The 24,145-nt window shown below is 39.2% G+C and overlaps 2 protein-coding genes and 1 long non-coding RNA gene across 3 annotated transcripts in view; 2 read left to right on the top strand and 1 right to left on the bottom strand.

The window, feature by feature from the left end:
• LOC144665584 (uncharacterized) overlaps positions 1-18,828 on the top strand; it is a 30,808-nt gene extending 11,980 nt beyond the window's left edge. The window contains exons 8-18 of the mRNA XM_078526840.1: positions 1,355-1,579; positions 2,272-2,445; positions 2,947-3,123; positions 4,697-4,828; positions 11,673-11,947; positions 12,497-12,578; positions 14,076-14,186; positions 14,869-14,976; positions 15,962-16,069; positions 16,708-16,806; positions 18,519-18,828. Of these exons, the coding sequence (XP_078382966.1) occupies positions 1,355-1,579; positions 2,272-2,445; positions 2,947-3,123; positions 4,697-4,828; positions 11,673-11,947; positions 12,497-12,578; positions 14,076-14,186; positions 14,869-14,976; positions 15,962-16,069; positions 16,708-16,806; positions 18,519-18,634 (1,607 nt within the window). The 3' untranslated portion in view covers positions 18,635-18,828. The remainder of the gene's footprint in view (positions 1-1,354; positions 1,580-2,271; positions 2,446-2,946; positions 3,124-4,696; positions 4,829-11,672; positions 11,948-12,496; positions 12,579-14,075; positions 14,187-14,868; positions 14,977-15,961; positions 16,070-16,707; positions 16,807-18,518) is intronic.
• Positions 7,664-9,933, bottom strand: LOC144665591 (uncharacterized). The gene is made up of 2 exons (XR_013572986.1): positions 8,369-9,933; positions 7,664-7,944 (listed from the first exon to the last, which is right to left on the bottom strand). It is a non-coding gene; the product is annotated as an uncharacterized LOC144665591 (long non-coding RNA).
• Positions 18,829-21,465: 2,637 nt separating the features above from the next.
• Positions 21,466-23,612, top strand: LOC144664915 (uncharacterized). Its single transcript, XM_078526116.1, has 5 exons — positions 21,466-21,591; positions 21,701-21,779; positions 22,830-22,961; positions 23,297-23,419; positions 23,572-23,612. The coding sequence occupies exons 2-5, from the start codon at positions 21,713-21,715 to the stop codon at positions 23,610-23,612; spliced, it is 363 nt and encodes a 120-aa protein (XP_078382242.1). The 5' UTR covers positions 21,466-21,591; positions 21,701-21,712.
• Positions 23,613-24,145: the final 533 nt, after the last annotated feature.

The following is a 24,145-nucleotide window of genomic DNA, read 5'->3' as shown; positions in this document are numbered from 1 at the left end:
ATGGTCTTCAAATATGCACCAGCCACTGATACCTCACTGCCAAATTGTTCTTCTAATTCCTTCAGTGCTTCTCGATACAAATGCCCATGAGTAAGCGTTCCACCAACAGCCTTCTTAGCATTTCCAGCAAGGGCACGCTGCAGGTGTGTCATTCTTTGAGTGTCAGTTAAAGGTTGATCGTGTACAAGACACTTAAACAGAGAAATGAAGGTTGGCCACTCTAATGGGTTACCATCGAATCTTGCTAATTCAAGTTTTGGAAGTGAGCGTGGAAATACAGATTTCATCTCTCCAGTGTTAGTACGATTCGAGGGTCCACTACTTTTACCATCACAAAGTTGCTGCACCCACGATACATTCAGTCTTTCTTTCGGTTCACCATTACTATGTTCAGTTCTCTAAGTTGCGTTACACAAAGAAGTACGGTCATCCACTTGTAACGGCGTTGATTGTAAATTTGCCCTTTCGAGCCTTTGATCTTCTTTCTCATCACCTTCAAAGTCATGTAAGCGGTTCACAGGACTCTCCGGATCATGTTTCTCCTCTTCCTCTTCCAAACGTGCTTGAAGTCGTAATCGCTCTCCTTCATACTCTAGTTCTCTTAAACGCCGCGATTCGTTTAAACGCCGCTCTTCTTCATGTCTACGGAGTTCTTCCTCAGCTAATCTTCGTTCTTCAAGTACTATCGCTTCTGCCTCTTTTCTTGCCTGTGCTAGTTTCAATTCATGGAGTCGCAGCTGTGTTCGTGTTTCACTAGACCTCGAACGACTCTGCGAATAACTAGAGATTTTTTATCATGAAGCTTTGCTGCTTGATCGACTCGACAGTCCAGATAACGACAGCTTTTCAAAAGCATTCCCTTCTGTGGTGGTTTGTTTTGGTTTAAGAGCGGTCCAGTCTTCTTCGATATAGCGCTTAGGCGGTTTAATTTGTCTGCGAGGTCGTTCACGGGAAAACGCGGGAAATGTTCGGTCAATGTTCGGCTTTCTGTCGGCAACATAAAGGTTTGAAATAGTTATGAAAGACTTAATTTAATTTAGTTCTTTTTTAATCTTAAATTTTAAGAATTTTTTGGTCTGCTTTGTCAAAAAAGAAAGTTTCCGTTGCAATTGTTTGCAGACAACAGTATGAAAATTGAAAATACGACATTTTTTAAACACTATCTCCAGTGTTGGATATATTTTCTTTTATTTGAACTAACCAAGGAGTAACGCAAAAATAAAATCTAGCCAAGACGAAACAAGAGCCGTCCATGGCTGCCACAGGTGGCTGCCACTTGAGTAATTTCAATGTACTACCACTGTAGGTTATGGTCAAACCACGGAGCTGGATGATTCTGTATTTTTTTTAACAGGATTTTCTGATCAATTTGACAAGTACCCTTGGACTACAATTGATGACCTAGGCAAGGATTACGATTATCAGTCAATAATGCATTACGATCGTAATGCTTTTACCAGGAATGGCTTACCAACAATTGCTAACATCTACGACGAGGTTATGGAGTTTGGAAAAAGCGACAAAACACTCAGTCAAAAAGACATCATTGAAATAAATGCTCTCTACGACTGTTTCTCAAGTAAGTAATAAATTATCAATATTTTTTCTTGTTTTACTGTTTAACCCTTAATGTGCTAAAATTACTCCAAAAAACATGTTTTGTAACGGTTAATTGATTTTTTGGCGCTACAGTCCTAAATTTCTCTAAACTTTGCTAAAAATGCACTTTCTGACACTGCAGCAAGTTTTTGATGAAATTTCCATGTAAAAAAGTACAATATTTTACTTTGGCGTATGCGCATAAGCCAAAATTTTGATGGCCAATTATGAACAATTGCCCATTTTGATGATTCCGCAATCTTTTATGCAAACATCCTCACGCCTTCTTGTATATTTTTCTGACCCTTCCCTTTTCTGAGTGTTAGAGATTTTCTTTTCTGCATTTCAGGTTAAGCTCAATCACGCTAAAACCCATTTCAAGGTATTTGGGTTATATGAGATTTGGGTGAAAAGTTTGTACAACATTTTGTAAAGTAAGAATAGAAATCCAGAGTGATCACTGGCACTCGAGCTGTAGTAACTGTAAAAGTTTGGGTTGGTAGTATATAAGTCTTCCAATCTCCAAATTTGAAAAAGTTGAATTAATTTCCTGCGCTGTCCCTGCCGTGGGTCACTAATGCTTTTCGAAAATCTGATTAGCCACTAATTGCAGAATTGTTTAAGATTTCTGCACTCACCCGAATGATCATTAAATATCTTTACCTCTTTCAGCTACTCAAGTTGGATGGTCTTCCTGGTCAGAGTACACGCCTTGTGACGAGTATTGCTACAAAAGCAGAGAGCGATACTGTTACAATACAGGGAACCCTCAGTCCTGTGTTGGATCGCCCAATGTTTATGGCATCGAAAGGCAAAATGTTTCCTGCCAAATTAGTGACTGTCCAGGTACTCGTACAAGTATATAACAGTCCGCACTACCTAGGTTATTTATTTTACACTTCTTTCTTTGTCTATTATATTTCAACTGTTGAAATCATGCAAAAGGGAGATTTGAAAACTTCAACTAAGTATACGTGTATTATACTAACTCGAGCAAATTTTAAATTACTATAAATTCTCTGAAAAAAAAAGAGTTGGAGAACCGATAAAGAAACATGTTTTCAGTGGCCTAAAAAAATCGTCCAGCTCTAACACTGCATCAATATTGATTAACAGTGCCCGATTTTATCACCCGAAAAAAAAGATAGAAGTCTTGGTCCTAAACATATGAGAACATATGCAATTGACTTGTAACATTTAAAACACAGGTCCTAACTTTCTCATAGTAGCTTACAGGGTCATGATAGACGGTGACCCTGTCTTGGAGAGAATCCACACCTCATTGTTGAACGTATTATCGAGAACATTTCCTTTCTCGACATTTCACTCTTTCTTTATCGTGTTTAGCTATCGATGGAAGTTGGGGTCGCTGGTCAGAATGGTATGTTTGTAGTGTTCAATGTGGTGACGGTTATAAAAAGAGGTTTCGAAAATGCGACGATCCAAAACCCATGCGTGGAGGTCTGTACTGTCCAGGAACATCAGAAATATCAGAAGGTTGTGTCATGAAGAGATGTGTCCTCGGTAAGGATAATCTTAAGTTATCTTGTCAAACAACTTAAATACTGCCATTTGAACCACAGAGTTATCTATACTTTAAATATTGGGAACAGACACGGAAGAGCAAAATAGCATCAGAGAAGCCTAACTTGGTGTTATTAAATACTCAGTTCCTTCTTCAGGATCCATAGCATTTCGAAGATTAAGCAATCAAGCAAGCCTTCTCTGACATTTCTTTAGAATAGTGAAGTTGCTTGTCAGGTCGCTAACTGAGTAAAATTGGTGATCATTCTTCATATCCGTTACCTCTGCGACGTCGCAAGACACGACACCGACTCCTCCAGCTCACAATATCCATCGGTAGACTCACCATTAAACCAGAAGTCAGCCGACACAGTAGAAAAAAAAAACGTTCCTTTTGATTTAAGCAAGGGCGTTGACCATGCTTTACAGTCATTTTTCAAAAGTCGCAAAATTGGTGATGATTTTAAAGTGCAGGAGCTTAAACCATTCACCCGCGATTAATCAACAATGCGTTGTATATTATTTTGTATGTGACCTGTGTGACGCAGAATGTGTCGTCTACACCAGCTGTCATCTATACTGATCACCAAGTTGACAAAAGTGTCATGGTGTCCTGACAAGAAATTTCACTATCCTAAAGAAGTGTTAAGGAAAGCTTGATTGCTTAACCTTCGAAAAATGCTATGGATCCGCAAGAAAAACCCAGTTTTAATGACAAAAATAAATTCTGATCCCGTCAGTTTCACAAAATAAAGCGGCTGGAAATCGAGCCTAGTTTCACCAAGGAAACAGAAAATGGGGATCTACAACACTCTCACATGAAATAAGGAATGACTCTTGTATTTATGTGATGTTTTGGTCATTTCTGCTATATGCGGTCTTTTTCTTAAACACTTGGCTTCTAATAGTGTGTTTAGATGGGAAATCAAACTTTCTGATGATTGGCTCAGCTTTAAGTGGTCACGTGACTGACCACGCCCTAAAATGTATGTATCGTGACCAGTTAAGTTACGAGATGTAAACGTACCAGAAATCTATCGGTTTTTCTCTCAAAACCACCTTGCCGTACGTCGTTCTAAACGGGGATTCTGAAAAACGTTTAATGTTTCTTCGTTATTTCTTATTTTTACCTAGTGCCAGTCCCTCTCCAAAGGAAAGACGTTGCAATTAGGACAAAAGAAATAAATTTGTAAATCCCCGTTTAGATCACTAAACTTGGTGGTAACAGCCATTCGTAGAAATAAAAATTAGTCAATCATTATATCTGCAAGTTCTCGTAAATTTGGATTGAAATTTATATCAACAATTGGGTGTGGTATGTCACGTGACCAAGCAGCAAAGTTCAATAATCCGAAAAATGAAATATTTTATAAAAATACTTCATCCTATGCAATTTTTTAAGCGGTAGCTCCAATATATTTTAAATTAGACCACCCCCTCCAAAAATTAGTGGGACTCTTTCCTTAATTCAGTTGAGCTGGATTAAATTTTTACTGTGTTGCGGTGGTTTCCTGACGACGATTGCAATCTTCAATACTATGACTGACAAAAAGTTCTTTTTGCTCTTTTGCAGAATTCGATGATACCGACTTTGAATACAACATGGGAATGTGGACTAACGAATATGATGACAAACTGGATTGGCAAAGGCATAAAGGCCACACCTCGACAATGGAAACTGGGCCATACGCGGATCACACCCTTGGTAATAAAGTTTATGAAGTTTATCGATCACAGGCAAATCTGCGACGTTTTTCGTTTGATGAAAATTTGTTTATGAAACCAGATTTCACGTCTCAAGGAAACGAGATTTATATGACAAAGTGACCAGTACAAAAAAAGTGGCAAGTTAAAGAGTTAAATTGCAATTGATAACTTTGAGTTGTGCCCGCTGCTCTCCTATTTTCCGCCCAGTAACAAATTTGAACCAAGTGAACATATCTTGAAAACCACATTTACAAGGTGATTATGAATACTTCCTTATTGTGTTTTCGTTGAAAGAAAGACTTCCATTTCCAATTTCCCATTATTGTGAATATTACAATTAAGGATGATCTGCGATTTTACCACAACTTCGTCATTTTAAGCTACTTGAGGCTATGCCTTCATTACTTAATAATACACGAGCTTATTTTTATTTTGCAATTGACAGTATTTTTAGATACAGGTATTAGCATTTCTAGATGAAATGTAGGTGCACTTAAGTTCAGCTTTGGGAGGCGCGGTGGCCTAATGGTTAGCGTGCCGAATTCCGGATCGAGCGGTCCGGGCTCGAGGCCTGGCTGGGGTCATTGTGTTGTGTTCTTGGGCAAGACACTTAACTCTCATAGTGCCTCTCTCCATCCAGGTGTATAAATGGGTACCGGCGACATAATGCTGGGGGGTACCCTGCGATGCACTAGCATCCAATTCAGGGGGTGTAGAAATATTCCTAGCCGCTTAATGCTACAATGTACTAGAAACCGGGATAAGCTCCGGCAAGTAACAGCCACTTGGCTCTAGGCTTCCCGATCTACCAAGTCTTTGTGTGTGTGGAGATCAATTTACTGAGGCCATGCCCTCTCATGTAAAAAGGGTGCTTTGTAGCGCAGAGGCACGATGGTGTCCGTGATTTATTAACGGCATTCATCAATAAGGTCTGCAACAATGTGGGAATTGAACCACGTCTTCAAACCCTCGACAACAAACGGCTACATTTGAGAAGTGCCGTCACAAGTTCTGAGGCAAGGTAAGGCATCAAGTCGGGAGGTTTCTGGTCGAGAGGAGTTACGGCATTTTTTGACGTAAGAGTTACGTACGTTAACTCCAAGTGTTACCAGAACAAGACAACATCTGAAGTGTTCAAGAAGCGAGAGGATGAGAAGAAACGCAAGTACCAGCAGCGGGTGCTAGATGTAGAGATTGGGTTATTCACACCTTCAGGATTTGGAACCAATGGCGGAATGGGAAATGAGTGTCAGCGTTTCGTGGGCATCTTGCAGATAAGATAGCTCAGAAGATCACCATCCCGTTTAACACCGTTATCGCATGGCTCAGGACACAAATCTCTTTCGAACTTCTAAGATCGGTACACGCATGCGTGAGAGGTTCACGAACGCCTTTTCACAGCAAGATAGAACACTCCTTAGAGTGTTTGCAAAATAAACGTCGAAAAAACTGGCATCTTAAATTTTTAGGACAATTTTCAAGCTGAATGCCTTTTGTTTTTATGCATGATTTTGTATTTGAATGAAATTTCGTATATCAATTTTATCAATTGTAGTTTGTAAATAATCTTGAATTGTGAATAAATTTATTATTATTATTATTAAATTTTATAAATAGTATTATTATAAATATAACTATTATCATTATAATAATAAATATAGCTATTATTATTATAATAACTATTATTATTATTAGTTCGTATAGTGTGATCGTCCGGGTGAGAGTAGTTCTGAAAAGAACTGTTGTTGGTGACTGACGTTTCGACAACCTGAGCGGAAGTCATCTTCATAGTCAAGTGAAAAGTTGTTGTCAGTCGATGATGTAATAAGTCTGGTCCGTTGAAGTTGATTGGTCAGTTTAGCCGTGATGTTATTGGCTGTTAGACTCGTGTAAAGTTTGTCAACAGTAATTGGTCAGTTTCGATCCGTCTATTGTCAGTCAAATTAAGTTGTTCTGTTCCGTCTATTGTTAGTCAAATTAAGTGGTTCTGTCGGCGTTTCGTTTGTCGGTCTTGTTTACGTTGTGAATAAGTCCTTTGTAAGGTGCCGGTAGTTGTTGACATCTGTTAATAGGCGTCTGTTCTAAGCTTGTGTGCCAGCTTTCCAAAGTCAGTCGTTGAAAATAGTTAGTACTGTAGGTTAGGCATTCAGCAGAGTCCCAGTCGATTTTGTGGTTAGTAAGTCGATGGTGTTCAGAAATGTGATTGTTGACATCACCATTTGTTGTCGCTCGTTTGTGTTCAGTCAGTCTCGTGTTGAGGTTTCTACCGCTTTCTCTGATGTAGGAGGCCTGGCAGTCGGAGCATTTGATCTTATAAATCGCTCCCTGTCTGTCGTTATGTTGGTCTCTGTCTTTAACGTTGGTCAGTAAATGTCGTAGCGTAGTTATAGGTTTGAAAGCTACACGGATACTGTAGGGTTGTAGGATCCGTGCAATAGTCTCAGAAGTGCCCTTGATGTAGGGTATAGTCGCTGTAGTAACAGATGTCAAGTTTCTGTCAGTTTTGGTACTTTCAGTAGATCGGCGAGTGTTTCGTCTAATAAAGTCAATGTTGTACCCTTGCATCAGGAACCCGGCCAGACCGGGGAAAGCCGGGGTCAAAGCCCGGCCTAAAGCCGGGGTGAGCGCGGCCAGAAGCCGGGCTTTGGCCGGGCTAGCCAAGGGATAAAAAATCCGGGGAAGCCGCGGCCACAGGGCAAGCCCGGCCTGGCCAGACCAGGGAAACCGTGGTCAGGATATGGCCTGAAAGCCAGGCTTTAGCCAGACTGGCCAAGCATTATAAGCATGCTTTAAACTATGAAAATTAACTTTTTGCAAACACTCTCTGACTCAATTGTAACATATATTTACTTTTATTCGGTCAACACTTTTCGGATGTTTACACTTTCATTAAATTCCTTTGCGCATTCATAACAATGTCTTAACATATATTCCTTGAATTGGCATATAAATTCAACACTTCAAAACTTGTGGCTAATGGTTTCTGACTCAGACATTAGGAAGAAACAGACTTAGCTGCTAGCTGTCTTCTGATGCATGGGATGAATGATAAAGTTCAGTTCTCTCTAGATTGTCCAGTTTAGAATTGAAGATTTCCTCGTTCTTCTTTTAAGCCTGTAGAAAAAATTAAATGCATTCCCGATTAACCTCTCGGTATTTTACTAACTGTGCACATGAACTTCATGAACAGTTTACTGATCATGAGCTTGCAATTAGATCAGTGCCAACAAGAAATGTTGGATAACATTTCCCTGGGAAATTCATTGTGAAAAATCCACAATCTACAACAGTCTTATAATTTGCAACCTAAACGGTTTGGAGATTATTTCAATTCCTGAGCGAAATTATAAGCAAGAATTCGTGTAACGGACGTCACACACACGGCGGAAAGAATTTCAATAAACATACATGATCCAACGGCTAAAGTGCAGTGCGCTCAAATAAAGTGTTATGCTCCTGTAAATGCCAAGCCTTAGGTTCCATTAAAGTCCAGTCGGTTTTATTGGAGAAATACAAACTAAGTTGAACTCTTACTCACCAAAGCACTTTGTAAACGACTGCCATGACGTTCCACCATAAACAAGGTCTTCGATCAGGTCCAAAAATCACACGTTTTAGCACACTATTCGCCATTTACAAAGCAAAACCTGTTTTCTATACATACTGTAAGCGAAATAACATATACTGGCTCCTTTACAGCAAGGCGCCCAAAAGTGTGAACTTTAAATTTATTCACATTCTTTCGTGCAGATTTAATCCAATCAGAAGTCAACTACAAGCTATCCACGGCTATTGATTGGATTAAATCTGCACGAAAGAATGTGAATAAATTTAAAGTTCACACTTTTGGGCGCCTTGCTGTAACAATTTAGAATACAAAACATTTTCTCACGAACGATCGACAACAGCAAGAGATAAATTCAAACGGAACGGGCGCCAAAAGTAACGATTCAGCGTGACAATAGTCACGTGGGAAGTCACATGGGATGATTTGCGTAACGTGATTGGTTTCTCAACAAAAGTCCGCTGGAGGGTTGAACTGCGGTCTCAATGGTAATGGCGGTGCAGTCACAGGATCAGGAATGAAGCGAAGCTTTCTGTTTGTTGTAATGTCATTCTTGTGAAGTATTAAAGGTTTACAAAGTAATAAATGGTGAGAATGGAACACACATCGAGTGGTCAGTTTATCCGCCAAGGTTTTCGAGAATTCGAAGGGTGGAATTCCTTACTTCATTTGCGATGCAGGCGATACTGGTGAGAATGCAAAATGGACTCCGCAGTCTAAAATTTGTTATCTCAATCTCGGTAAGCAATGTTTTTGCTGTGAAATAATGCTCATTTTTTATTTTAAGTGTTTGAGTTTAGAATTTCCAAAAATTCAATGACAGAAATCCATTAGGCTTAAAATTGGTATTCATTTGAATACACGAGTTGAGTATTTAATTTGAAAATATTAGCTCCTATAGAAATCCCAAGAATTTCTTGGAACTCCCAGAAAGCAAAAAATTTATTTCCCATTTTAAATGAGCATTTCATGCAGCATAACAGCCCATTCAGTCACAGAGAATATTAAATAGAGATAACCTTTTCTAGTAAATATTTAAAACTGGAAAATATATCCTGAATATATCCTTTGCTAAAACTACAGTTTTGATGTGACACTTTGTCCTTGACTTTTAATATTTTAATTGACCTCTATTTTGACTTTGTCTGTGGGGCTTCTGACCATTGGTTTCCCATTAGTAAAGCCATTATAAAAAAATGGTCATGGAACTTTTAAAACTAGGAAAGCCAGGATTTTGTGGCCAAGGGGGGCATGAAAGCCCAGCTTTAGCCGAGCTTACCACACTTTTCAAGGGCCGCGCTTTCCTGGCAAGTCCGGCATAAAGGGGCATAAAACTTTCATAGCCAGGAAAGCCGGCCTGTAATGGCCAGAGAGGCCATGAAAGCCTGGCCTTGGCCATGGTTGCCACGCTTTTCCAGGCCACGCTTTCCTGGCAAGCGTGGCATAAAGGCCGGAAAGCCCGGCCAGGCCGGGTTTTGCCAGGCTTACCGTGCTTTTGACCGCGCTCCTGATGCAAAGGTAGTTGTTCTTGTGGAAAACGCGGTCAAGGTAATTGTTTTCGTCAGATAAACTGTCCGGTGTGTCACAAACTAGTTGTGCTCGTCTTGTCAAAGTGTTGATAGTTGTAGCTTTGTGGGAAGTCGGGTTGTAAGATGTTTCGTCCAGTAATCTGTCAGTATGCGTCGGTTTTCTGTACACTGTAGTTCGTATGTCGTTGTTGTCGCGGCTTACAAGACAGTCTAGAAAAGGGAGTTTTCCGTTTTCTTCGATCTCTCTGGTAAACTGAATGTCGGCGTTCTGTTCGTTGAGGTGTTTGTGAAAAGCGTCGATTTCGTCTTTGTGTACGGCGGTAAAAGTATCGTCAACGTAGCGTAACCAGAGCGGTATCGTTTGCCGGCAAGTTGCAAGGGCGCGTTCCTCGATGTTTTACATCACAATTTCTGCGACAACAACGGAAATCGGCGACCCCATGGCTGTTCCGTGCAACTGCTTGTAGTGTTTTCCGTTGTACTGAAAGTAAGTCGATGTAAGGCAAAGGTTAAGTAAGTCCATAATGTCTTCAGTCGGTAACGGTAATGTAACAGTAGATTGTTGGATAGCGGTCTCGGTACACTGTAGAGCCAATTGAAGTGGAATACTGGTGAACAGTGATTTCACATCAAAAGACACAAGTTTGTAGTCGTCAGGTATCTGTACAGTCTTGATGGCGTCAATAAAGTTCTCAGTAGATAAAAATTCGAATTAATAAGTCGACACTAGCTAAAAATATTGTTTTTGGACGTTTCGGCCACTACTGTTGCCTTCTTCTGCTTCTTCAGCAAGATAAAAATGCAAATGTTCAACGGCGTCCTGTTAAAATATATAACGAATGTGTGAACTTTCCGAGTGCAACAAAAGTCTCTAGAGCATTCTTAATGAGTCTATGAATTCTTAACGCTATTGTAAACGTTTGGTAGCGCTATGTGTTCCTATCTCGCACAGAATGCCAAGCTTCAAGAATTAGTCGTTGTTTCCACACCGTTGACCTGTCAATAATTTCGACGCTCTCCAAATCTATTTGATGGTCGTTAAGCATATGGTGTTTTGCCAACAAAGAGTTTTTATCCAATGTTCTGAATGTTGCGATGGCCTTTGCGTGTTCTTTCATACGTGTTTTAAGCGCGCGTGATGTCTGACCAACATAAACACAGTCGCAATCGTTACACTTGATCTTATATACAATTAGATTTTACTTTCTCGTTATAAAGATCAAATACAGTTTGCAGTTGAAGAAGGCAGCGCTTCTATTCAAACTAACTTACTTACAAACTTGAAGTGTTTCCAGCGAGCAATAAAACGGCTCGAAAAATGGTTTTCTATCGTAATAGCTGTTACTGCAGTTCCCAACGGTTCTCATGCAAGTTCACTCTTTTGCAAACGAGGCAAAGAGTAACTATGCATTGTTTTAACCGATGTGTTGACCCTTTCGCCTCGCTTGCATACATTCTCATAAAAGGAATACATTATCGTAGGCTTAACAACAATGACATCTATTGGCTGGCTATTGTTTTTTTCTAATTGGATCAGGGAAGCAGAATAAAAAGCCTGCTGAATTTGCCATTTTACCCCGCAAAATACTCCACATCACCCGATAATTTTTTTATAATATTACCAATCTACTTTATGATTCCATTTTTTGAGCAATTGACGGTTCGTCAGCAGCACTGCAATCGAAGAGTCCGTTTGTGTTGTTGTTGTTGTTTACTCACTGTGGTTATGCCTTGTTTTCTTTCTGTAGACAACTACAATGGCAGTTACCTGTATGTCGAGTCATCTGCCCCAGCACTGGCCAATGACAACGCTAAGCTTAGGACTAGTACGTGGCTAAACCCAGTGTCTGGTGGACAGTGCCTCAAATTCTTTTATTTCATGTATGGGAAAACCACGGGAGAACTAAAGGTGCATTTTGAACCGGAAGGAAAGACGTCATATCTAATATTCTACGAGAAAGGAGATAAAGGCATTGGTTGGAAACGTGCATCAAAAACTATTGATACCGATGTTAGATACAGGGTATGTAATAGTTCCTCTCGGAGCAAGGTTTATAAATATATTTTTCCCCAAGGCTAGGTTGTAATGATCATTATTTATGTTTTAGGCCTCTTTCCTTGATCTCTTATAATTTATTTCATTTCTATTTCATGATCGTATCTCAACCCAACAGAATACAGAAGCAACAACCTGACTCGTAATGAAATGGTGACTGACTTTGCTTAACCTTTTCATCCTGGGGGCAGGAGGTGAAGGCAAAACTAGCAAAGTAACGCATGGACTAGGAATTTTGAAGATCATACATTAAAAGTTGTAATGCAGCGAGACAAAACAAAAAGACCAACACGTAACAGACCGTCGATTCGAGCTTGACTCGAAAATGATGGTGCTCAGCTCAACTCGGATTTGACTCGTGCCATGATTTAGCTCCTCTACCTCGAACAGCGTTAGATGACCGAACTTAGATGTTTGCCCCGAGGTTTAATTGAAGAACGTACAGCATACAGCGAACTCATTATAATGCGATAATACAGCCTAAACAATAAAAAAAGTAACTTCTTATAATTTCAGTTGACTTTTGAAGCCATTATTGGTGGCGAAGGTTATTCTGACATTGCTATTGATGACGTTTACATTGACCCCGGAAATTGCGGTTAGTATACTAAACCATTAGGTATTAGGTTAAGTTATTCGAGTGATACTAGATTCCTATTAGAAATGTAGGAAGGCATGTAGTCAGGTTGGTAGGTAAGTAGGTGGGTAGGTAGGTAGAAAGGTAAGTTAGTAGGTAGGTTGGTAGGTAGGTAGGTAGGTAGGTAGGTAGGTAGGTAGGTAGGTAGGTAGGTAGGTAGGTAGGTAGGTAGGTAGGTGTAGGTTGGTAGGTAGGTAGGTAGGTAGGTAGGTAGGTAGGTAGGTAGGTAGGTAGGTAGGTAGGTTAGTAGGTAGGTAAGTAGGTAGGTAGGTAGGTAGACAGGCAAGTAGGTAGGTATGTGGATAAGTAGATAGGCCGGTAGGCAGATTAGCAGGTAGGTTGATAGTTAGGCAGGTTGATATTTGTGTCGGTGGGTAGGAAGATGGGTAAATGGGTAGGCTAGTTTGTAAGTAGGTAGGTAGGTAGGTAGGTAGGTAGGTAGGTAGGTAGGTAGGTAGGTAGGTAGGTAGGTAGGTAGGTAGTAGGTAGGTAAGTAGGTAGGTAGGTAGGTAGACAGGCAAGTAGGTAGGTATGTGGATAAGTAGATAGGCCGGTAGGCAGATTAGCAGGTAGGTTGATAGTTAGGCAGGTTGATATTTGTGTCGGTGGGTAGGAAGATGGGTAAATGGGTAGGCTAGTTTGTAAGTAGGTAGGTAGGTAGGTAGGTAGGTAGGTAGGTAGGTAGGTAGGTAGGTAGGTAGGTAGGTAGGTAGGTAGGTAGGTAGAAAGGTAAGTTGGTAGGTAGGTAGACAAGCAGATAGGCAAGGGTAGGTGGGTGGGTAGGTAGGCAGGCAGGCAGGCAGGCAGGCAAGTAGGTAGGTAAGTGGATAGGTAAATAGGTCAGTGGGCAGGTAAGTAGGTAGGTTGGTAGTTGTGTCGGTGGGTAAGTAAATGGGTAGGTAGGTAGGTAGGTAGGTAGGTAGGTAGGTAGGTAGGTAGGTAGGTAGGTAGGTAGGTAGGTAGGTAGGTAGGTAGGTAGGTAGGTAGGAAGGTAAGTAGGTAGGTAGGTAGGTAGGTAGGTAGGTAGTTAGTTAGGCAGTTTGATAGTTGTGTCGGTGGGTAAGTAGATGGGTAGGCTTGTAGGTAGGTAGGTAGGTAGGTAGGTAGGTAGGTAGGTAGGTAGGTAGGTAGGTAGGTAGGTAGGTATGGATAAAGGATGGAAGGTAGGAAGGAATGAAGGAAGGAAGGAAGGAAGGAAGGAAGGAAGGAAGGAAGGAAGGAAGGAAGGAAGGAAGACTTTGAAAAAAGGATATGGTGTTTTATAACGCTATATGGCGATATTAATAACGAATGCGAAGGAGAGTATAACCATTTTGTTATTGGTAAACAAATATTGTTCATTGAATTGTTCATTTTCTAATGTATAAATGTAACTATCCCCGCCGTTTCCCGGATCATAATTAATAGCCAAGTAAGGGGTAGTTTTCAAATTTTTACTTATTGCAGTGTTTTAATTAGATTGTCAGGATACTTTTTACAGTGGCTGTCCAACATGGGCCGCCCAAGGCGATTGCCAGAGCAACGAACAATGGATGAAAGACTTTTGCCCAAGGAGCTGTAACTATTGTCGTACGTAGTCTAAATAGGAGTCATATCACGTACTTGAATTTACAGTAATAAAAATGCCATTTGAATTTTTATTTATAATACAATTACAAAGTCTGTTGATTTCAAAAGGCCGCTATCCGTGGGGTGCAAACGCGTGTTAAAAACCTTGTCAAGCGTATAAAATGATCGTTGTTTCAAAGTTCATAGCATAAATGCATGGTGTAAATTTTAACGGCAGCTTCAAAATTTTAAAATTGAAAGAGTTTGTTTTAATTTGCTTCTAAATTTGACAATTCTACTAAAAAAAATACCATCTTTATGATTTAATCCTACTATTGTCACTATTCACATCCTTTTAATTCTAGCATCGATCATGTTACACGACCAAAAACTATAACAATCAACTGAATCAAAGATACACAAGGAAATATGAGCGGTGAAGGGGTTTTTTCTGTTATACTTTGTTCAATTAAAATGGAAATGGCATTGACGTTTTATTGGACGGTTACACTGCTGCTCAAATAATGCACTATTAGTTGGATACTTCAACAGTAACTCCTCTAGTTAACTTACTAACAATTATCCTGCGAAATCGACAGTGGACAACCTCGTTCCAAGTATTGCCATTTCAAAAATTATGCAAAAGACAAATAAGACTCCAAAGAAAATTGAGCCAACTAAAAAAAGCTTTCTATTTGTCTAGCCTGCACGGATACTGACCTCATTGAGTGTCCCAAGTGGGCTATACAAGGTGAATGTGATAAAAATCCATGGATGATGGACAACTGCAAGAAAAGCTGTGGAGTCTGTGGTAAATGTACATATTTGTTTGGCAATCATTTCCGTTGTAGGCTACAAAATAATAATAAGCCGAACAGTTGTATTTTCATGAATGTGGTAGGAATGATATTCGTTCATATGCGAGTCGCCGCTCCCCCCGGGAAGGGGAGCACTATAAGGGCCTGTTTACAAGCAGGTAGGGTAACCCTAGTGCTAGGGTTATCCTAGCAAGAGGGTTAGAAGATAGCCCGGGTTTACAAGCAAAAATTAACTCTACTACCCGGGTCAACTTACACCGGTTGCGCTTCAGTTAACCTTGTAAAATTTTGTCGTAAGAAGCTGTTATTCGAAAATAATTCCTTTCCAGTGCAAAAATACAACAAGTGTGAATGAACACGATGTTTCTTGGTCACAATTCGATGTTTTTGTCGGTATTTTTAAACATATTTAGCTACTGGAGCCAAAATAAAGTAGAGCGTTTACAAGGCGCTAGGGTTACCCTGGCACTAGCACACAGCTAGGGTTACCCTAGTGCTAGGGTAACCCTAGCTGGCTTGTAAACACGTCGATGAAAAAAAGAAGAAATGTGGGAGCGCTAGGGTAACCCTCCTGCTAGGGTAACCCTAGCACTAGGGTTACCCTACCTGCCTGTAAACAGGCCCTAAGAGTAAAGTAATTCGAGAACCCTGTTAAGAGTCTCTCGCCCGGAGGCGGAAGACGACTGACATTTCAGGCTAACGCGCGTTCATCATCTAGCTTCATCTGCTTTTAAGCCCTTTAGAGCGGTTTTCAATCGGGCATCGTAAAAGACAAAACCAGAGTTATCACTCTAGCTTATAAAAAGGACAAAACAATCCAGTAAACCAATCAAAACTTGAAGCAAATAAATGTTGCCGGTACGAAGCGCGGGATAACGTGCTTATCGCCATAAGTGCTGACGCATTTCAAGACCACATATGTTAACACGTAACTATTTTTGTATGTAAAAACAACACATATGTTAATGCTAATTCTAGGATGCAAAGACGAGTCTAACAGTTGTGCAGCATGGTCAGACGGCGCTTATTGTGAGACGAACCCTGACTACATGTTGGCAAACTGTCAGTTGAGCTGTAAAGTGTGCGGTATGTCAGTTTATTTATTGTCAAACAATGAATTCATAGAGTCAATAATATAAAATATATTTCAAATTCACCGTGTTTCAGCTTTTTCAATCCCATGTTATCTCGCATGCAGGCAGGTTCTTGTCCTCTATCCAAAATGTCAACATGTGCGATTTAACAATCGAAATGCCAAGACATCAATTTCTTCCAACTGCTTGTATAGGGGGATATGTCGCGGAAGTCCAGATGATCGGGGATTTTATTGTCTCCGACTGACAAGATTTTGCCGATCGATGAGCTCGAAATCGAAGACATTGCCGATCGTTTGGGATGGTCGGCGACAAATGGGGGAAACTGGGAGCGTTGCTTTTTTTCGACCTGTGCCAGGTTTCTGCGATGGTCAGCGATCATGCATTCCCGACATTTGAAAACTCCGGTCCCCGACTCGTAAATAGAAAAGGATTATGCGCCTTTTCCGACATATCGGAAAAATTTGAAACAGTCGGGAAACAGTGATATCTCCGATCGCCTGGGATTTTTCCGACATGTGAAAACCAGGCTTGACAAATCTGATGAAGGCTCAGCATTTCATGACCTGTGTCGCTTATTGACGATAATTTTGATAGTATTTGTTTGCATTTTGCTTACATATTTTCCAGGTTGCAAGGACCTTGATCCTTCATGCCCTTTGTGGGCTCAAACTGGGGAGTGCGGCAACAACCCCCTTTACATGCTGGACAATTGCTGCCGATCGTGCCGTAAGAAAAACCATAATTAATTAATTTAAAAAAATAATTTAATTAATTCGGAAACCCGGCAAAAGAAACCTTTGGCAAAAATTTGCTGCCATTTTACCCAAAACTCGCTATAAAGATGTTTCAAAAGAATATCACAATCGTTTCTATGGTTACCTATAATTATATTGCAAAAAAAAACATATTAAAAAGTACTTACCGTACCCAAATTCGCAAGTAGCCAATCAAAAGCGCGATCTACTGTCCTGATATTCTACGATATCAAGTCACTGACCTGATATGCCACCATATCACGGTCACTTTGAAGTAAAGTTGTGTTACTGTACGATGAATTGAAAAGAGGTTTTGCCAATGAAACAGAACCTCGTAATTTAAATTTAGCTGTTGTTTTGCGGTCGTAAAAGGAGAAAAACTTTCCCGCCAAAACTAAACTTGAGCGCGCTCGCCAATTGCGCGATGTTTGCCGACGAGTACTGAGACATTCAGACTGAAACAATGGAGTCAGAATTTCCACATTATTCGCTAAGTTTGGATTTCGAAAATTTAGAGAATGAAACTCCAAACAAACGAGCAGAAAAAAGGCAGAAGAGGAACTTGTTAACAGTGTCGAAGACCAAAACAGTATCAATACAAGCAGGTCAACACAATTTGTATTACGCACCTGGCAAGCATGGCTTAAACAGAGCAAAAAATATAACCGGATTTTTGGCTGAATTTGGGTACGGTAAATACCTAATCGTACCTTTTTGGTACTCTTCGGCGGCATATCAGGCTCGTTTGGTCTCGCCATGGGTATTTTGGCTCGACTGCGTCTCGCCAAAATACGAACCATGGCTCGACCAAACTCGCCTGATATGCCGCCGAAGCGTACCAAAAAGGTACGATTAGGTATAAATACTGTCATTTATTATATAAACATCAGTGAAATACCAGGAAATCTTTCGCGCGAAATAATCATATCTTCACACGTGAAAACAACATGTTATTTTCACATGTGAAGATATTGATTTCGAAACATTTTCTGACAAGTTTACCCTGTTTCAATGCTGAATGAGCCAAAGTAAATCGATATTAAGTCGAAACATCTTCGGATCTTCCTCGCAATCTTCGGCAATCTTCGGAAATTTTCGGAAAAGTTCGGAAAATGTTCGGAAACATTCGTACGACCTTCGCACAACATTTTGCAAATCTTCGGAAATCTTCGGAAAATGGTCGGCAACCATCGTAAAATCGTCAAAAACATCGTAATTAGTAGGTTTATATAATAAACAGAATATGACATGGTTGCTTGGAGATATGATATTTATCTTCTCGTGTTCAAATCGATATCCCACTCGTTCGCTGCGCTCACTCGTGAGATATCGGTTTGAACACTCGAAGATAAATTTCATATCTCCGCGCAACCATGTAATATCCTCTATATATGATCATTATCGTTTCATTGTCAAAAATCGATTTTTAGTTTTATAACCCGCACCCTAATTCTTAAAAACTACATCGGGCCTCAACTGTTTTGTGTGGTTTATGGAAATTCTTTGGGTAATTGTTTAATTTCTGTATTTGAATTTGGGTTATGTAGCCAACTCACTTCATATGATTGAAATGCCGGCAAACAACTCAAGAAATGTAAGGCTATCAGCAACAAGATTTCAAATTTCCAACTTTGGATTCGACGTGGTGGCAGTAACACAATTTTTTTTTTGACTCCTTGACAGGATGTGAGAACTGGGTCAAGACTGAAGACTGCGATGCATGGGCATTACTGGGACATTGTACTTCAAACCCTACTTACATGCTTATCAACTGCAAGAAAAGCTGTGGTGTATGTTAGGAACAGGTTAACGCGAAGGCCTGCTCGCTGCAATTTCCTGCTATATTAGTATTATAACTTGTGGAATATGAAACAATTAATTAGGAGCAACACTAACACATTTACATACATGATTGAAAGCCGAAGAGCAGTCAGCAAAGTAGCATTTTGTTAAGAATTGTATAGTTACGGGGAAGTCGAGAATAAATCATACAGCGTTACTACTGTCTTGTTTGTGTTTACTCCTTTATATAGTAATTACAAAAACGACTCTCATTACCATGCGTTGAGATGATAAGTAATATAACCACAAATGCCTCAAATACCTCACTATGCACTGTGTTACTTAGTAACTTTCGCTAACATCAGTTCAAATCGACTGAATGATTCTTCAGTTCGATGTTAATACATTGACTGCATCTGGTTATATGATGTCCAGGTGATGTGTATAGAAAGACGGCAAAAACTAAGACGCCCGGTATACACTGTGTATAAACATTTAAAAGCGATCGAGGCTGAATTTTCCGACAAGTAATCCTCCCTAAATCTACTTCAGGTAAACAGGAAAAAAGTTATGCCAAACACTCTTATAGATCGATCTTTTCGTATATGTAACCTTTTGTAAGATTAATGTGAAAAAGCTACTGCTTTAAACCTTAAATAAATTTTATGTATACATCAGGATCTTAAGGAAATGTATGTGATCTCTTCAATTTTTTTTACCCATTTTGGGGATTTCTGAACAAAATTTTCTGTTTCATATAAAAACTACAACAGTCGTCGTTAAGCCCCGTTGATTCTTGATTTCGGCTTTGATTGGTGATCACGGATCTCGAATCCCTAATCCAACTACAAATGAATACCCAGATGCTTGTTCTGCAACCGTTGTTTCCCTTAATAGGCCTGCATCGACTTAGATAAACACCTTGCTAAGATCTCTTCATTCTCAGTTTTTCGACTACGTTTTATTTCGCTGATAAAGTGTTTTGATACTTTTGTTCTTTTGAAACTAAAACTGTGCTAAAGCCGCCTTTTTATTCATTCTATTTTAAGGTTATACACGAGCTTACTAGATGTAAATTCAAATCCAGATCAAGATAATATTTTTGCTGTGCGTAGCACGTTGATCATTTGCGTTTTGTATGCTGGTGTTCTCATACGCCGCACCAGTTTGATGAAGTTTGTATTAACCGCTGTTAAGAATACTGTATAAAAAAAATATTAGTCTGAAACCTTTTCAAATTTTACACCATCACAATGTTATTAAATGACAATCTAGGAGGTAATTTGATAATTTTCAATAAGCGCTAATGGGACTCCTTCCTTATTTTCTATTATTTCACCAATATTCTAAAAAATAAACAAGAGCTGGTGATATTTAGTTTAAAACATAAAGGTACAAAGCTGACGCCCTAAGCCAGCCACGCATTTAAAATTGGGCTGAACGTTTTTTTTTTAAATAATTATAATTTGTTAATGTATTTATATATCTTTGTGTGCTTTTTGAAGATGGTATCAAAGCAAACAGCAGGATCTGTGTTAATATACCATTTTCATAAATTTTAGTTTAATTAAAGGACAGTTGAATTTAATGATCACTTACGCTATCATTGAACAGCTGAAGTCGATTGAAATACACAATAAGTTTACTGACAGATACCATTTGACATCCCAAAACAGGAAATCTTAAATGTCCGCTTCCTGCAGGACCATCCCACGCGATCGTGTCAATCCTAAATAACGCATGATGCCAGCGACAAATGACCACCAAAAACTGCCAAAGCTACACTGAACACTGTAAAATATCCAAAGGAATATTTTTTATGCCATAGCCCTATTTAGACTGTTTAAGTTCGTTGGAGTTCTTTCTCTTTTAGTATCGATACTTTTCTTTCGAGATAAAAGCCGTAAATTTTTCTCAACATTAGACACAACGTTTTATTACATTTTATATATAAAAAATGTTCACACTATTGATGATTCACACTGTGCAACCAATATACCAAACCTCACTCAGCTGACTAAAGAAAACGTGCTAGGGCGCTGTCGTTAAGAAAAAATTGAATGGTCTTTTTGACATTGATTAAAGATATATAAAGAATTCTCACTTATAAGACAATCATTTTTTTTTTCTGTTTTAAAAAAAAGGGTTATGCCACACCGCTGTGCAACAATTTTCATCGGGCGCTCCTGCCTTGCAAGATATCAGCAAGAACCGCGGAATTGTCAGTTATTTTGGGACACATTTATCACTGTGACAAATAACTGCGTGATTAAAATTGTCGTGAACGGCGATTTGATGTAAAAATTAAACCTTTTTTAAAGGATAAACCCTTCTGATCCGTGAAATTATTTTACTGTAGCCAGAAAATCTAAAAATTTAAACGATAAACATTTTGAAAAGGAATAATTGTATAAATGTGGTGGTATACGTATATTGAAAAATTTGAATAATGTTTAGCCAACCACGATGTCTATTGTTTTGCAAAATAAAACATGTCAATTTGAAGTTGGTGGCAGCTAAAAGGGAGTCTTATTTAATAAATATATACAACTGTCTGTCGATCTGAACACAGCTGGGTTGTAGTTCCGTGGTGAATTATTCAACCAAAATTTAGAAAACTCAGAAAGGGACTGAGAGCTCTTCGAGTTAGCTAAAATATCTTAAGCTGGTATGTTTGATTTACGTTTGCCATATTTGTTATTGCCTTAGGCGTCGTTATCACGTTAATTTTATTTCAGCAGGCTGTTATAGTATTAAGTTAGCCTGTATTTACAAAATTATCGGCCTCTTGACAGCTTGAGAAATAGCTATTACCAGTTTGATCGTTATTACAAAGCGGCGTTTGATTGTCACAAATTACCATACATATGAATCCAACTGATTTTATCAACCTCTCTGTCTATATAAGTATTGGATACGTAGTTAAACATGAGAAAGGGATTGCTGAGTTGAGGAATAGACAGATTATACTACGGTAAGACACATATACGAATCACCGAGACTGAGTATAATTGACCTTTCTTCATATTTAGGATACAAATTTAATGATTTCATATCACCCTGTATAATTTCTCTGATAATAGTGATCGACCAACATGAATAGTCTTATGCTCGTTATTGGTTTCGCTATTGTGGGACAATTCCAAGTAAATACAGCAAAAGGTAAGCAGAGAAGTATTTTTATCCCAATCCTCTGCTATGGTTAAAATTATTACTGCCCTTGCTGTTGTGCGTTTTATTTTATTTTATTTTAGCTTTGTGCATTAACTCGAACTAAAAGGAATTTGAAACAAAGTGACTAACATTTTTCCTAGTAATGATTTTTCTATCCCTATTTTCACTGACAGTTTTATTTTATTTTACCACAGCATGAACGCTGCTAGAATTGTTATCGTTCGCACTGTTATAGTTTTAAACCGTGTTTTACTGTAAGGGCTGATTAAAAATTTATAGTATTTTTTTTTTTTCATTTCGTATAAAAAGTAACCTTAATATTCACGTGATGCGTTTCCTTATAAAAAGGTTGTAATTAATTTCATTCAGTCATGTAGTTAGATGTGTCAGTAGTACAATAAGTCGTGTGTTGGATGGAAGTTTTAACATATCATTTTGGTGTATGCACCCTCAAGGAAATGCTTACACTCGATCATTTTATTCCCATCTTGAAGGTGACCAACAGTCCGCCGAATACATGCGATGGTTTTTGGTTTTGCTTTTTTTGTGCATTTGCGGCATTTCACTTTTTAATGGTTTGGTTTGACATTATCCCGTTTAGTATACACCTGATTCACGAAACGTTGACCCATGATTAGCATAAACCATAAACGATGTGATCCTAATATTTACTGGGAAATCAGAAAAAAAAGTTATCGTCATGTGTGACAAAATAAACTTTAGTAAGGCAGGTTGCATAAATCATGCACTTAAAGCTCTCAGAAAAATAAAATTTCTTGATTATAAATAAATGGAATATCACCAATCTTAATAATGCTGTCTATCCAGAATCCCATTCTGTCTCATCGTTCATGTTTTTTTGCTTTTCACGGGTCGATGTTTATTCAATCAGGTATATTTAATCTCCAAAAACATCATTTTCAAAATAATTGAAAAATAAAATGAAAGTTCTGACGATTGGTTAATAGAAGTGTAATTATATCAATGTAAGACACCTTTCTCAAAGCTTTTCGTCTTATGTGTACGTGTCCTATGTAGGTCTATCAGCCGTGCAAAGAACCGTCTCTCCATGTTTTCAATCACCATGTGAAAACGGCGGACAATGTTACCATTCTGCGGAGGGTTATTATTGCCAGTGCCCTGAAGGTTACAGTGGTAAAAGATGTCAAAGTAAGCCTGATAAACTGTTCTGCATATCATTATATTCTAACCAAGCTAACTGAACGAGGACCTATAATTAATAATCAAGCAGGAAATTCCAATTCGAGTGTATACTTTAAAGGTAATTACTTAGAATACACGATGTGTCCAGAAGAAGCCGAGGGAAGCAGCAACGAGTTTCCACCTACGTTCCTCACATCTTCCATTATCCTCAGTGTTCCTGTTCATATATTGTAAGTCTGGTTTCCCTTTCTTCTTTTACTTTCTAAATAAACATCAACATAAATATTAACATTAAAATTCATCTATTTTAAATGTGACAGACATATTGTCTTGCTTTTTAGTTCTGGGATGCATTGACTCTCATCCAGATCAATGTCCATTTTGGGCAAATGAGGGAGAATGCTTTAAAAATCCTAGTTGGATGCTTACGAACTGCGTAAAAAGTTGTAGAGTTGGAGCCTGTGGTAAGTCTATCTTACTATATCTTCTTTATTATAAAGCTTGATTTACATGTTCCACGCAAGCCAAAGCTCAATCGTAAGCTAGCTTCAGCTTTTTCCTAGATGCACCACATCCCCTGTTACATTCTCTATTTATTCGATAAACATATCCTTAGGGCTTGACATTTCCTTTATGCCACACATCTCCTACGGCTAGGCATGTCCTACTGTTGCTGCAAATTCCCTTCTGGATAGACATTCCCTACATCCTCTATAATACTAGAAAACCCTTCACGCTAGACATCAAGTTCAGGCTAGGCCTGACCTACAGGCTAGCCATTCCCTACGGGCTACGCATCTCCTAGAGGCTATACATTCGTTACAGGCTAGTCCCTACTGGCTAGGCATTCCCTACGGGCTACAAATCTCCTAGAGGCTATACATTCGTTACAGGCTAGTCCCTACTGGCTAGGCATTCCCTACGGGCTACAAATCTCCTAGAGGCTATACATTCGTCACAGGCTAGTCCCCACTGGCTAGGCATTCCCTACGGGCTACACATCTCCTAGAGCCTATACATTCGTCACAGGCTAGTCCCTACTGGCTAGGCATTCCCTACGGGCTACACACCTTCTAGAGGCTATACATTCGTCACAGGCTAGTCCCTACTGGCTAGGCATTCCCTACGGGCTACACATCTTCTAGAGGCTATACATTAATTACAGGCTAGTCCCTACTGGCTAGGCATTC

Source organism: Oculina patagonica, chromosome 9 (assembly GCF_052425735.1).
Source record: "Oculina patagonica isolate OP01 chromosome 9, crgOcupat, whole genome shotgun sequence".
Lineage (NCBI taxonomy): Eukaryota > Metazoa > Cnidaria > Anthozoa > Scleractinia > Oculinidae > Oculina > Oculina patagonica.
Note: the sequence above shows the minus strand (reverse complement) of the source record. Positions and strands in the feature narration are given on the sequence as shown.